A 16,977-nucleotide genomic window follows, 5' to 3' on the forward strand; every position below is an offset into this window, starting at 1 on the left:
CCACATCCACTACATACACTGCCGGCTAAAAGTTTCCGGACAGATTAAAAAAACATGGAAATATTAAGGTAGGCTTTAATACGTGCAATTTTCGACAAGATACTTGGTAGTTTAGGAACACAGTGATAGTTTTAACATCAGAATAACATAATAACGTTATCCAACAAAGAAAACTGGTAAATTCTTTAAATGTTCTTCTCGTCAAAGAAACCGCCATTTGCCGCTTTCACTCGTTTCACCAATCGGGACATGTGGCTTACACGTTTTTGAAGACTTTCATCTGAATTATTATTCCAGGCGTTCTGCAGAATATCAAACACATCAGCAGCAGATGCGGACAGTCTTTTCGTACACTTCTGGCAAGCTCTTCCCAGAGAAGTTAGGCGGGGTTAGGATCTGGAGACTGGGGAGGCCATTCCATGATACAAATATCTCATTTGGCTTGTTTCTTCTTAAAATAATTAAAGCAAAGTTTGGACATGTCCTTCGGATCAGTATCTTGCAGAAAAGGGATTCTGCGACTAATCAAATCAAATTCTGAGGGAATAATATGGGTGCTTAAAACGGAGTGATAATCATTTTCGTCCAGATTTCCTTGTATTTTGTGAATCCAAGCCACTCTAGAACTTATGAAACACTTCGAAAGTATCACAGAAACTCCTCCATTTTTAATATTCGGGCTTACACAGTTAGGACGCATCTTTTCTGTAACAGATCTTCGAACGTAAACTCGATGTAGTTGTCCAAAAACTTGAAAGTTTGACTCATCAGTCCATAATATGCATTTCTACAGCTTTTTTGTCAATTTTTTGTTCTTCAGAGTCCATTGAAGCCTCTGTTACTTGTTTCCACTGAACCTGCGATGTTTTCTGCACATCAACTCTTACCAGAGTGTAGTTAGACTCAAATGTCGATTCACAGTAATAACTGAAATGTTTGTAGGGTGACTACGATTAAATTCTGACTGATTGGAGTTCCGCTGCAGCAAGTTTCAAATTTCTTTTCCCAAACAATTCAATACCGTCAAATGGGGTGAATAGAAACATGGGGGTGAATAGAAACAAAACTCCCAGATTAGTTTTGGATTTATCTGGACGATAAATTAATCAAGAAAACTGAAATTTCTTAACATAGTCTTATACGGCTAAAGTGTCCAGGGCAGAGACAAAATGTTTTACTGAGTTAGGAACACTGAGGTAGACGGCAGTAGCATTAATGTGTTACTGAAATCTTACACGGTATTTTAGCGCTCCTTAAACTTTCTTGGTAAGTATGCCATTTTCATATTTGTTGCATTTGAACATATGCCTATTGTGTAGTTTGTTGTTTCATTTACTGGCGTTCATAGTAAAAGTTTTCCTTTTGTAAATTATTTTTAATCAAAATTTAACTTTACTGGGTTATTGTTATGATTTTTAATTAGTGGGGTGAATAGAAACACTTCTTGGGAAATTCTTGAAATTCCTCAAGGAGTAGAAAATTCTTGAGGAGCAGAAAAAAGGACCTGATAGGAATGTATCAACCATCTCTAAGAACAAATTTCCAAGTCTTCTGAAAAAAAAAAAGTGTGAAACTGAAGGAGGAAAATATCAGGGCTGGATTTGAAAAGTGTGGAATTTTTCCCCTTTGTCGAGACCAAATATTGAGGATGTTGCCAAAAAAAGACAATGAACGAGAAGAAACAGAACAGCAAAAGTCATCTCAGACTGTAAACCGTTCCCTTATGGATCTTCTCAGGAGCATGAGAGAAGATGAAAAAATTAAATAAGGGAAGAAGAGAGTACGAATAGATGTTTCTGGTAAGACTTTTGGTTTATTTTCTGAAAATGATACATTTTAATCAAATCACAACGAAACTCAACCTACCTTTGTATTGTCGGAAGAGGAGAAAGACAACACTCCAGAAGAGAACATTCCAGACGATCACGAACTAGATGATGATTTTCTAAAGCTGGTGATTTTGCTGTGGTAAAATGAGAAGCTAAAACTCGATGAGACTATTCAGCACCCAAGTGCGAAAATGGGAACATGATGCATATGTGAGAGTGTTTTATAAGAGAGCACATAAACAATGAAATTTTCAGAACGAAACTGTTGGGTTTTATTAGGAGTTCGTCAGCACGCTTTAAGTATATGATAACTTTCGGGCCCCTTCGTGGCTAAGCGGTTAGCGTACGCGCCCTTGACGTGGGAGACCCGGGTTCGATTCCCGGCGGGAGCTCATGTAGTTCTGATTCTACGTTAATCAGTAGGTCCACGTCTCATATAGCCTTGCTGCTGAACGGGACGTAAACCTCAAAATCAACTCAACTCATGATAAGTTTCCCTGATGATTTCAGTGGTTTAAATCATTTAAATATCATCAAAACTATATGGTCGTTTATACCTATATTGTACATTGTATTGTTTTATAAGTTTGTAACTTATGTAATACTGGTCTTATTGAACTAATATCTTGCAGGTATCAAATAAATAGTTCGTTTCAACAAATACGCTGTTTCTTTTTTACCTTTCCAATAGTATAAAAGAAACAACAATGAAAATAAAGTAATTGTTTCTATTCACCCCATGGGTAGGGGTGAATAGAAACATTAAGAAAAATCAAGGTGAAGAAAAGTGGAGTTGATAAATTAATATGACGTTTACTGAAATTCATTAGCATATTAAGACCTTTCTTTTGGAATAATCTGATACGCGATATCTTTAACATTACCGGACTTATATTCTCATATAGCCAAAAATGTGTTTCTATTCACCCCATTTGACGGTAATACGATTTTTCGTACGAGACGTAATACGAGACCTTCCACTTTTATTTTTGTCCACGTTCTTTCGTCTTCGCTGAAAACGCTTGATGGAATCACCAAAAGTAGATACCAATGTGTACCTCTTCACTTAATATCTTACCTCTGAGCGTGATTTCTAACAATAACGGCAACAAACCCTCAGAAGAGACAAAACCATCCACAGGAACTGTTCAAAACGTCACTGTACTGTATCTTATAATACTGTTCACTAATAATGTAAACTAATAATGTCGGCGATTATTTATGTCTGATAAGGCCTGTATACTAAGGAATTATAATCCAGGGGTAACTATAAAAAGGAATTAACTTCTAACGTTTAACCGTACTTCGATCAGGCAAAGTTATTTCATGATCCTGATCACGTTACTTTTAATTAAAATAATCGCCGACTTTACAATAATTCAATCATCTTTCCTTTTTACTACATGTAAACATATTACGAGAACGAAAAACTTCTATTATCCTCCTGAGACATTATAGAGACTTACACAAACAAAATATTTCGAATTGTTGCTTTCCCTATCGATAAGTTGAAGCGCTTGTCCGGAAACTTTTGACCGGCAGTGTATATTTTCATTCTTTCTACCGAACAAATTTACAAACAACAAAAACCCATTTTTTGCATATGGTATCTTCACTGCGTGACAGTGTGACAGATATAATTAGGGGGAAAAACGAATTATATTACAAGTTTTTCAACTGAGTATGGAGTTGTATTATTTCCTCGTCTATAGACATAATTTCTTTCTTCTTTAGCGAAGCTGCTCTACGGATAGCATTTGACTTTGTCAATAAAGTAAAGCAAGACTTCTGCTCTACTTCATGTGCAAGCCGGTTTGCTTCAGTCTCCAAAGCTTTACTTGTTTCCATTAATTTCATTTTCTTTCTGTTGTACACTTTCACTTATCTCTTTACTCTTGCTCTGCATTTGACTTTCTCTTTAAACAGCATGATGCAGCATTTCCTCCATGAAGTTGATTGAAGTAAGGTCTCTATGGGAAATGTTATCATACACCAATCTATGGTCGACTGATACTGGTACGAAGCAGTTTCTGGAGGATAGTGATAGTGAAAACAGCATCCAAGAATGGATTGACAGATTAGTGGATGAAAGAAAGCCCACCAACCAACCACACATGCAGGATCATGACAAATTATTATTCAGCACAAGAATTTTTCCTTTCCTTTCCTAGATCTGGCCCAGACGATGATTGGAAAAGACTTTAGCAGGGTAGGATTTAGATCTCCGGGCTCTCGGCATCTATGGTCATTTAGCTTGTCACGTATAAGGGATGACGTCCCTTGGCGAGCACACTATCCGGGGAAAGGGAAGGAAGGAAGCGGCCTGGGATCTATAAGTTAGGTACCATCCCGGCATTTGCCTGGTGTGAATAAGGAAAACCAGGAAAACGTCTTCCGGGATGGATGGCCGGAAAAAGCATTTTTACACTTTTTCGACCGTGTCCCCACCGGGAATCGAACCCGGGACCGCTCGCACCGAAGGTGAGAGCGTTATGGAAGCTTTCAGCAATCAAAAAAATAAGTTTTCATGTAGCGTCAAGAATATACATAAAGGTCTGCGTGACTACAAATATCCGCATCAATATAGCCTTTTGTGGATATATTTTGAGTTTCTGTGTGGCTGGCGGATATTCGTGGAAAGAGAAGTTAGTGATCATTCTTCTACATACTGCTAATTATTAAAGTATTGGTATGTATGATTATGCTTTTGCAGCAAATAACCACCAAAGCACAAATTGTCTTTCTCTAGATTTGCTTTCAAAATGCTATGTAATAAGTACGAAATGTCAATGTGATTTTAGGCGAGTTTATTTGATTCGGCTTACGAGTATTGTTCTTTCTCAAAAACCTTTTCTCTTCAATTTCAGTTTCGCGTTCTGAATAAAGATGCTCATTTTAAAAACTAGCGATTTGCTCTAACATTATTTGACAGATATGGCATTACAACCTCATAATTTTCTTTGTAAGATATCTGCACTTAAGGGGACCTTAGATAACTACTATTTTTTCCATTAATTCTGTACTTCTTATCTGCGTAAATTTTATTCCATTTTATTTCGTGTTTTCACTTACAATAAGAAGAAATTGTATTTAAAGTTTAGCTTCAATTTTATTGACATTACGTCATAGGATTTACAAAAGTTATAAAGAACATATTAAAATAATTAAGTTGGAAACAATTTTTGAAATTTTAATTGTGATATCTGTGGATGCAAATAGAAATGTTGTAGACGCGGGAGCGAATGCACTATTTTATATCCGCGCAGCCTCTAGACAAAGAAGTGAGAATAATCATTGTTTATCAACATGTGTGTTGTGTGTACTATTACCAAATATCTTTCCTAACACTTTTAAAATTACTTTCCTGTGAATTTTCTCAAGGAGAACGCGCCAAGATTTTCACCGTTGTCCCCAGAAACGACGGCGTAGAAACATGTTGTATCTTTTTAGGCAATTGATGTGATAAATATCAATAATAATTACAGTAATCGAACACTATTTCCTTGCAATGAAACGATTAACTATATTATAAAGCATGCATGTAATTAAAGAGAATATTATCAAAAGTTAAAAATCGAATAAATATTTAGTAGAACAAACTTACAGTTCAAAGACAACAGCCCAATCCGGTAAAAACAGAAGATGCGTTAAACCAGCCCCATGGATTCCTATAAAAATATCCGTATTGTACGTAATTGACAGTTGTTTCTTAAAGTCTAGTTCCCTACTGTAGACCACCTGAAACGTGAAAATAAATAACATAAATCACCATAAATTTAAAATTTCAGAAATATCACTAGGATCTTTTTTTTTTTAATCTTAATCTAATATTCTTCCTGATTGGAGATTTTTACTTCACACTGTTTTGCAACACGGAGGTTATACAGAAGGAAATCCAACTCTATTCGCGCTCGAATCTCAGGCGTTATGTTCTCAGCAGAATTGAAATTGTTATTTACTAACACTTTTCGCATTTGAGACGAGGATAAAAGAAGGAAGAGTATTATTATGAGAATAGGAACTTTCATGATAATGATGCTGAAGAATGTCATTTATTTAAACTAGATATTTCGTGATTAAATGTAATGAAAATCACTATTTCGATTCGCAATGTATATATGCAAATTGCTTTATTATAATCCTTCATACAGCTCACTTTAGATGCAAATACTCCACATAAAAAGAAGTTTCACTTGAATACTCAGCCAATGGGTATTCTGTTCAAATAAATATCAATTTTATTCAACACTGACATAATGGCCACTGTTCTACCACCGCAGACGACAAAAATTCAATCTCATTTTCTTTCGCAGTTTGTGCAGTTTATATGCCGACACTAGTCTTGCTAATTTTTTCTGTTTCTTCTACAGAGTGTTCGAAAAGTACAGTACCAAAGGCAACATAAGAGTATTTGTTCAATGTGCTCTACACATGTTTGTAGGAGGAATGGTTAATTATTAACTACATGGTGACATAATATGGGCCAATTTCTTCCATACATCCTTGATTCTTTAGAATTTCACCGGAAAATGTCCCACAATGGCATGCAATATTAGCTGCCATTCAGGATAGCGTCGGTTAAACTCACTGGTAATATCTCGGTGTAACTTTCACACCCACACAACTGTATTACTTCCATACGTTCGTCCTGCGACAACCATTTTGCCTATGGTGTAGGATTTTTCAGGCACCTTGTATTTGAAATTCTTTATCGATGTACATTGTAGTGTTTTTATCTTTAATGAAACCATTTTGATGGGAATGTTGGATCATCATCACCACAGATATTTGACCATTGTTAGCAAGTCAATTGCCGCAACTGAGACACTTCAATGCACCAGGGTCTTCAGCTCTCTTTCTTTTCAGGTACGATTTTTCTGTTTTACTACTGTTTATCGACTTCAGCCTCTTTCGCCCTGTCCTTCTCTTTCCTCCCATCATACCCTTTAGCACGTCCCTCATGATATAGTTCCTTCTCAGTTAGTGGCCCAACCAGATTCTCTCCCTTTTTTCAATTGCAACTAAAATCTTTTTTTTCTCCCTCATTATTTCTAACACCTTCTCATTTGTTTTCCGTTCGATCCAGCTAATTCTCTGCATTCTTTTCCACACCCACATTTCAAAGGTTTCTAGTCTAGATTGAGATGAAATGAAGAAGAAAAGACTCGTAAGAAAATTGTAAATTAACAAATATGACTTACAATCAGGTTGTTTGGATTTTTCCGTCCCCCCCCAAAAAAAAAAGTTTTTAAGGGGGATAAAACTCACATAAGAAATCACTTCAGAAAATATACTTTAAAACTTCAATTTAAATGATAACCTTACTTAAATCATATTTCAGTAACCTGAGAAACCATACCTACCTGAGTACTATAATTCTTACGCGTAAGGCTCAAAATATAAATAATCCAGTAAAAAACCTGAAACAAATCATCAATGGAGAACCTCGAAATAAATGTTAAAATACAGAATATGTGATTAATTTACTCATTTCAGTTTTATTTTCCTTAAAACTTTAGCTTCCATTTTGGAACCAACAGAATAGCGTAACAATATTATTAGTTTCATCCTAAAAGAAAGAAGCTCCAATTTTGATATTTTCATTTTATATTATCAATGATTAAGAACTTCAAGCAACAAACAATAATAAAGTGAATGATTACACTGCAACTTCACAAACTTTACGAAATTTTATTATTATACTTGTAACTTAACATTTCCTCTTTAGTTAGAGAGATTAGAACTTTCGCATTTTTGCGTATTTTTCTTTTTTAAGCAAAGTTTAATTTACCTTTAATTTGCTGAAGCACACAACTTCAAATTTTATTTTTTTGGACATCAACTTGCTTAACAATTTTGATTTTCTTCGCGGCTTTGATAATTTCTTCTTTAACTCATTCTTCACGTATTACCTCATAGTGTCACGTAAAAAAATTCCCTTAATTGTCTAAATTGCTACTGAATATACAAATACTGAAATATTACAAATAACGATCAAATATAAAAATAATAAAATATATATAAATCGCTTTGTCTTACCCTTTTTACAACATACTGAGGGTTCTCCTCTAATGCAGTAATTAATTCGTCTTCATTTAGGATCCTTCTGTACGTTGTATTCCTCGACAATAAAGTAACATGTATTTTCTTCAATGTCCTCTCCTGCTGCGTAATATTTAGTCTATGAAGAATGAACTTCGAGAAAGCATGGAAAAGGCCACTCTTTTCGCACCCTCGAATCTGTTAAAATATAACTACTATTCAATGCAAATGCGTATACTACACAATTACAAGCTTGAACTACACAATTACAAATATAACGTAATTAGCTGTATACACACATACATACGAAATCAGAAGTGAGAAAATTTTAACTTTCGATTTAGAATCTGGCTTCAGTGCATTTGCACGAAAACTATTAGGTACAAGACGACTTCCCGGTGCAACACGAATACATTTATAGCTCACATGGTTTTACATCTAGGGTTTTGACTCAAAAATAAGGAAAGGAAACACTTACATATACTTTGGGAAAAGAATTACATCAAATCCTTAAGATTCTATCCCGGTTTCCGCCTCGGCCTAACATTGTTAGAGGAAGCAATTTCACATAAAACAATTGTTCCAAAATAGTGAAATGTTTAGGGCAGAAGAAATTTACAACTAGCACCTCTTGAAATAGCCTGATTAGCACTATGGAGCACTTTATCATGTGAGCTGGGATGCCTGTTCTTTCCTGAAGTGTATAGTTTAACTGAAATCATCTTAGAATTTGATGTTTGATGATAAATGTTAACGGCAAAACTATGTGACGCATTACAATTACCACGGAATCCGCACTATATTTCTTCCACGCAAATCCACAGAATGAAAAAAAAAAAATGCGGGATCTCGCTAACCGTGCCCGTGCGCTAAGAATACACCATTCAGTCCGTTTCCTGAACAGCAACATTATAAAAAGCTGTATTTATAATTGTAGAAAATACGGACTGAAAGACCTGTATCTATATTAACACACTTATAGCACTTTGACTCTATCCGAGAAAGCAATTTATTTACATTATAGGAGAAAATGGGAGGAACTGCCGACTATCCTTACTTCAAGCCATATAAGAGCGCCTTCAATGAAAATCCAACGACTTTGCATCTACAGGGAACATGGAATAAGGGAAATCGGTTGCTTTTTTTTTTTTTTTTCTTTCTTTCATATTATGGAAATACATTGGTTACTCAGGTAGTTTACTTAGAGCTTAATATTCATTTTCAATACTAACACTATATGAGATAGTGACAGAGTTTTGCGTCGTATCCGAACTACATGATGTGGTTCCCAGGGCTCCAAAGCCCTTATTTTTGTAATGAAACTGGAGAATGTTATCCACTTACCCAAAATTACTTCGTAATGCCAACATACACAGGCTACTAAAAGGTTATCTAATTCGGAGAGAATTAAGCAAAAAAGGAGGGGCTAAGATAATTTACTAACAAAAGGAAATTTTTTATATTAAAATTTAGTTTTAAAATATTTCTGGTATTTAGAACACATATTATGTATTTTATTAATTTCTTTTAGAATATACAATCTGGAACATTTTAAAAGATTAATGAACACTCATATATATATAACATATAAAACACCTGAAATAAAGTGAAATATTTTAAATTGTAGAAACATATGTAAATAATATCATCTTAGATTGTTTTTATATTTGTAATCCTTAGTTGTGAGTTATGTGGGTAGTGGTGCTGAATAACATTTCAAACACTTATTGAAGACTTCGGTGTTCTCTGTGAAAACAGGACTAAGATAAATAAAATATAAAAGCCATTGTGAAACCAAAACTCTTCATTAGTGTCTGCCTATCAAAACCAATACGATTGGTTGCCAAAATCACCATAATCCGATTAAGATTCACAGGGAATAATATGTGAATATTAATTAGTCGTAACATTGTATCCTTTGAAGTTTCATCAGCAGAGGCTATCTGAAAAGTACTCTTCAACGACTCGTGTACATTCTCACGAAAAAAGAAGAAAAAAATAGTTACTGTGTATTGGACCACTCAACTATAGAGAATACTATATATTGTTACGATCTGCTTTTGGTAAAAACAAATCGTATCATTGAAATCAATTTTAAATATGCTTATTGTTAGGTATGAGTTTAAATATGATTATTGTTAGGTATGAGTTTAAATATGCTTATTGTTAGGTATGAGTTCGTTTATCTTGGCGTGTTTAATTTTGACCTACACTTAATGTTATTTATTTGGTGTGTGTATAATGTTGACCTATGTTATTTATTTGGTGTGTATAATGTTGACCTGTGCTAACCAAAAAGATGTTTACTTGTGTGCCGTTAATGTTGACCTGCGTCGCATGGATAATGTGTCGTACGTATGCATACATATCCATAGATATCCGTTGCATTCTATAAAAAAAATACAGATATATATAAAGCTATTTTGCGTGGCCATAGAAAGTAAATTCTAAGTATAGTGCTAACATGTTTAAGCGAATGTACACAAATTTGATATACATTTTATAATGTAATTCGAGTAAATAGTCCATAGCTTCAACTGAATGAATTTATTTATACTCCATTTATACTCCATAAGATTTCGTATTACCATAATTATACTGTTTGTGACAATAGAAGAAGTGCAGTTATGAATATAAATTAACGTACATAGTTCGTCGTCTGGACCAGAAAATCTAATTCTTTTTCCTCAAAAAGAATATATTTGGATTTGAACTCAACCTGATAAAAGTTAATTTCGATATTAATAGTGTTTTGGACATTTTAAAAAAAGGTCAAGTGGATGATGAAGGTAATATAAATTTAGATTTGTCATAAGAAATGAAGATCGTCGTCCTTGGTAATGTTTCTGAAATAACCTGTTTCTTATAAATTTTAATTTCATAAAAGTGAACTAGAATTCTTCAATACATATATTCTTCAGTATATGTGTTCCTTTGCAAGTTTAAAGGAAGTATGTGGTGCTAATTAAGTTACACTCGCGGTCGCACATATCTGATCAGACTATAAGGGGGACATGTTCAAAATTGTGTGTATATATAATCCAACGAGAAAAGAAATTACAATGGCACACAAGAGACTACATAACGAAACTATTGGAGTAGGGTAACGATATTTACCGGATCATTGTAGGTCGAATTGATATTTCACATTTGCAGCTCGTTCTCAATAGAGTAGTTTCCATTGATCAGGAATTGAGACAAAGAAAAAGTTGAGTATTATAAGTCAGCGCAGCAATATCACCTTTTCTTATTTGCCCTTTTATGCTATCTATGTATGATGCCTGTGATCTATGCACTGGTTATGCGATCAATAATTGTTTTGTATGTATAAGTGATAGATCGAGTCTATTTGTTTTATAACAAAAGAATAGGTTAAGTTAGATAGATTAAGTTATTTAGGTTAGGTATAGTATATTAGGTTAGGTACGTTATTTATTATTAACTGTATTATTGTTATGTAAACATAACTAAAGTGGAAAAAAGATTTGTAATGTCTGAAAGTAAATATGGATATATTGCTCTTCAGAAAAAGAAAAATATATAGAAATAATGTTAATAATTCTGCTTGTGTTAGAACAAATATGAATTAATTGTTCCTAGCTAAAAAAAACAGACATTTCTGTGTTATCGAGCTCACTATTTTAAAATCTTTATAATTCATAAAGAAAGTAATGTGAAAGGCGTACTAAGTTGTTGTTATCAATTAGCAAGGGATGCTTCTTATTGTTTGATTCAGAAATCTAACTGAATGCAGAAAGCCAGGCATAGATTCCAACATATGATATATATAAACATACAAATAAATGAATAAGCATACATTGAAGGCAGGAAAGGTGTTTTATTGAACAGATTGGCTACATGACTGGAAACTTCGATAAATCATGTTAACATGACTCATAATAAATCTGTTTAATGCAATCTTGTAATCTTCGACCTGGGTATAAATTATTCATAATGTTGTAATAAATTTGCTAATTATGAGCTGCATCATACATCTGAAAATAATAAACGCCAAAAGCTATAGATTTTTTAAGAGATATGTTTATTTCCATTTAAACGAACAATAATATAAGCTAGATATAATATATATATATATATATAAATATAAGCATTTTTGTTCACTTAATATTATAGTATATAAGATACGCTAAGATTTCTTGTTTCGGAGTGGCACTGCTGCAAGTTCCTGGAATACTTATTTACAAATTTGGATAAATAACCGTTGCGCCTAAAACAATTTAGACTTTAAAAATCGTAAATTAAAAGTTTTTGAGTATATTTTAAAAATGGTGGCTAAAATAGCCAGAATTGTTTAGTTTAAATAAATGCGCCGAAGTGAGTGCGTGTTAAAGTGGCGACATCCAGCGTCAGGATTTATTAAATAGTACTATTCTTAAACTTGTGACTTATGCTTTAGGATTTTTCCTTTTCCTAATTTTGGATTTGTCTCAGGAAAGAAATGTGAATAAAAATTTAGTAAGTAAAAAAAAATATGTGGGGTGTACATCTCCGACGTGAAACTGGGTAAGCATTTAAGAAGCCAACAAGATGTTAATGATAGATCTTTGTTACTTTCCTGTTTTGTCCCTTTATTTGTCTGTTCAGATGTGTGTGACTAGCGAATTTTTAATGGAATTATAATGTTGATCAACTTTAATATGGTTGATATGGAACTAGATACTCATGTATGTTGTAAACGTAAAAGGATTCCAGACTGTAGCGAATCTCTTTGCTGTGATAAGTGTGAACGATTGTTTCATTTGAAGTGTATAACGTTAACGAGTTTAGAGCTCGAATCAATTAAACAAAGAAATGGTGATTGGGTATGTCAAACATGTTCAGTGGGAATCGATATTGTTGACTGCCTAAGTGAAAATGGACAAGGTAATGAAACAGGTTCTGAGACTCAAGAAAATGTTATTGTATCTGGACCAAATGTATCCGTTCTTTCTGAAGCAGAAAGAAATAATACCGAAATGGATCAAACTTCCAAAATAATTTCACGGAAACAAATACCAGAAATCGAAATTGGAGGGGGACCGCTCCTCGAGAGCTTGAAGAATATAATGGAAGGATTCCAACAAAAGTTGTCCATGGACATCAACTCTGTAAAATCAGATTTTAAATTTGTAAAATCAGAAATTAGTTGTATGAAATCGTCTATTCTTGAGTTAGATACAAAGATGTCTCATGAGTTATCTGCTGTAAAGTCGGAAATTAAATTAGTTACCTCACAGCTGACTGAAAATTTAAACGAAGTAAGACTTAAATGTTCAGAGGAGGTAAATGTCATTGCAACAGATGTAGAGAAGATAAAGGAAAATATGCTGAATGTAGAAAGAAATGTTAATGAGAGTATTGTATCCATAACCGAAAGTGTAGAAAATAGGATAGGTGTTGTAGCGGAGGATTTTTCTAAGCTAACTATAGAAGTAGATAGTATTAAAGAAAATTGTAAAGTCAATTTAGATCAGACGAATGAAAAATGTAAAAATTTAAAAGAGGCAAATGAGAAGATGTTGAATCAAATGAAAGCGTTAGAACGGGATACAGCTGTTGCATTTCGAAAAAGTTCAGAAAAATGTAGCGAGGAGGAAAAGAAATTGAATAATCTAGTTAGTCAAAGGATTGATGAGATAAGTGAGAAATACGAAAATGTTATCAGAGGAGAAATTAGTCAGTTAGGTGAAAGAATTAATGATCTTTCATCTCGGTTGGATAGACAGGAGAGGCATGATGAGGGATCCAGTAGGGATCTCCAGGTCCCGTCAAGAAATCAAAAGATAAGTTCGAAATTTATAGGTAAAATTGGTAGGCCGGTAAGAGCAAAAGAGAAAGGAAATGAGTACGAAACTCAGTTAAAAGAGTTTGCGGATGATGAAAATAGTAGTGGAGATACTACTGAGACGTCAGTAGTAAGTTGTGAACGGGATGAAAAGTCAGATGAGACGGTGACAAAATACAAAGCCGTGATGATCGACGTAGAAGGCGTAACCGGAAGCGAGAAGTAGTAGTGAATCAGTGTATGAGGGTGAATAGAAATTCTAGTCGTAAGAGTCGAGAAAATAGTCCGGATGGGAGTAGTTCATCTGATACTGTATCAGGAGTAAGATCTGGTGAATATTTACGAAACTTGCACCATTTTCCTAAATTTGATGGAAAAACAACGGGATCAGCTAGGATATTTCTTGATGATCTATTAAAGGCAATGAGTATGTACCGCCTTCGCGAAAAGGACAAGAAGTATATCCTATCTTGGTGTTTAGAGCGTGCTGCAAAAACGTGGTATAGAAGTATCGAATTTAAAATAAAAACGTTTAAAGATTTTCTGAAGCTCTTTAAGTTACAATACATATCTCCGCAAGTAGAGAGAGCTCAGAAACGTCGCCTCTACTCGCTGAGGTATGATAAATCTAAATTTTCATCGTTGTCAGAGTTTGTATGGTACATAATTGACCATTATCACGCCATAGTGAGTTCGCCTTCAGACCAGGAACTGAAAGATTTGATTCTTGACTGTTTGCCGGCAGAAGAGGCAAAAATATTCAAATTAGGAACGGTTAGTACTGTCCAGGAACTAACCTTAAAACTGGAAGATATGGAGGGCCATCCCTCAAATTTAGAAAACCAAAACTTTGAGTTTTTCAAACCTCAAATTAAGAGACCGACTGTTAGACAAACAGGCATGGAAAGAACTAAGAAAGCTAAAACCGATAACGCAGTACAAACGGAACCTGTAAAACTAAACAGAAATTTCGGAAGAGGTAATTCGGTTAATAGTAATCGTAATAAACGAAATTTTTCGTCAGGTGGAAATTGTAATAATATGCAAAGACGTAACAATTGGAATGAAGGTAGGAGATTTGGCCCTACTAATCCAAATTGGAGTCCTAGTTTGAACGTCGGACCCACTCCGGTGTCGTTGGGTAATTATAGTAATATCCCTAATATTCCTTCACCATATTTACCTTCTAATTTCTATGGGGTGAAACCATCTTTTAATACGCAGCCTGCAATGACTATGTTTAATTCGCAGCTATCAGTACCGGTAATAACCTCAGTAACCTCTGCTTTAAATCCACCATATCCGGCTGTAGGAGGCTATTCGGGTAATCCAACTTACTCGTTAGCCGGGAATAGTTGTCGGTCGGAAAACATCGTAAGCAGTCGCCCCTAAGGGGAGACGGCGTCTGCTCATCGGAACTTCTCTCCCCACAAGAGAAAACCAAATTGGAAAAAGAAAATCTCGAAATTGAACCAGAAGCTTTAAAGTTTTTAACTCGATTTGTGTTAAAGGAAGAGGAGGATAGTAATACGGTAAATCTTGAAGTCTACCCCTCCCCAACAGTAAATTGTGAAATAGGAGGAATACATTTAAGTTGCATCTTGGACACTGGTGCGGAGCTTAGCCTTCTAAATTATAGTACATGGTTAACTTTACAAAATTCTTTTCGATCAGCCAAACTGAAGCCCGTATCTAAGATACAATTAAATGCGTTTGCTGGAAAAGACAATTTCATAGTAAAAGGGTCGATAGAATTAACTCTAAATATTCAAGGTAATTTGTTTGACGTTCCAGTGTTTGTAGTAAAAGACATGAAAGCAGATTTACTACTGGGTTCACCATTCTTTGTGAGGTTCAATGTCGTTCTGGATAGTGAGAATCGGAAATTAACTTTGAAGAACAATAGGCAAGAAACCGTAGTGTTGGATATTTCTTATCCAAAGGTTTTATTGGTACAGTTAAGTGATAGTGATACAGTTAATACATATAATAAATTATCGAATGAACGGGTTACATTACCTCCGGATATAAAAGATTTGGGAGAAATTTCGGAAAAAGAATTGAATGATTACATTAAAGAACGAACTGATTTAGACACTGAGACAAGAACAAAATTACTAGATTTATTAGTCAGATACAAACATTTGTTTTGCGAGTATCCAAAGCCGATTAAATGTGAACCTTATAGAATTGAGTTAATGGACAACGAACCAGTCATAGGTAAGATCTATCCGATACCGCAGGCGATGCAATCTGAATTCGAAGCCGAAATTAAGAAATGGATAATGTTAGGTATTGCAAAGGAAAGCCCTAGCAGTTATCGAAACCCGATTCACTGCGTCCGAAAACCATCAGGGGGTATTAGGCCTGTAATTGATTTTAGATTACTTAATAATAGTTATCTCTCCAAAGATACAAGTTGAACCGATTAATGAGATACTCACAAGAATTTCCGGAGCTAAGGTTTTTAGTGCGATGGATGCCACAATGGGCTACTATGGGGTTCGACTCCACCCAGATTCGTATAAATGTACTAGCTTTTTATATTTAGGTCGTCAGTATGTTCTATGTGTACTACCTATGGGACTAAAATCTAGCCCAAGCGTGTTCCAAAATGTTATGAATTCTTATTTTAGATTGGATACAAGACATTTCGTGACAATCTATCTTGATGACATTTTATGTTTTAGTCAAAATATATCAGATCATTTTACTCATTTAGAAGAGGTGTTTAAAATTCTCGAATTGGGTAATTTTGCTTTGAATTTCAAAAAGTGTCGGTTCTTTAAAAATGAAATTTTATTTTTAGGTCATAGTATAAATGGAAAGGAAGTAAAATCAAATCCTAAACAAAATGAGGCCATTAAGAATTTCCCTATTCCTACTACCAAAAAGAGGTTGAGATCGTTTCTTGGACTTCTATCTTGGAGAAGGAAATTTATACCTAATTTTGCGTTTCTTACGGCACCTTTATTTGATCTAATAAAAAAGGACAGGAAATTTAGGTTGACCCCAGACCTTATTGAATTATTTCAACAATTACGTATTCTCATAAGTGAGCCACCTGCATTAAGCCAACCAAATTTTACGAAACCTTTTCATGTATTCTCAGATGCGTCCTGTGAGAATTTGGCGGGATATCTAGCGCAATATGATGATGCAGGGGAAGTGTTGGTAATCGAATACGCTAGTAGGAAACTAAAGTTACACGAAATGTCGTATTCTATTTTCCAGCTTGAATTGTTAGCCGTGCTATTTCTATGCGAACATTTTTCCTACTATATTTTAGGAAGGAAAATCACAGTACATTGTGATAACAGT

At 34.4% G+C, this 16,977-nt stretch overlaps 1 protein-coding gene across 1 annotated transcript in view; it reads right to left on the reverse strand.

The window, feature by feature from the left end:
* Eogt (EGF-domain O-GlcNAc transferase) overlaps positions 1-16,977 on the reverse strand; it is a 53,293-nt gene that overhangs the window by 13,053 nt on the left and 23,263 nt on the right. Inside the window, exons 7-8 of the mRNA XM_081758305.1 lie at positions 7,869-8,069; positions 5,434-5,567 (exon numbers count right to left, since the gene is read on the reverse strand). Of these exons, the coding sequence (XP_081614431.1) occupies positions 5,434-5,567; positions 7,869-8,069 (335 nt within the window). The remainder of the gene's footprint in view (positions 1-5,433; positions 5,568-7,868; positions 8,070-16,977) is intronic.

This window comes from Thermobia domestica, chromosome 1 (genome assembly GCF_964235325.1).
Source record: "Thermobia domestica chromosome 1, izTheDome1.hap1.1, whole genome shotgun sequence".
Lineage (NCBI taxonomy): Eukaryota > Metazoa > Arthropoda > Insecta > Zygentoma > Lepismatidae > Thermobia > Thermobia domestica.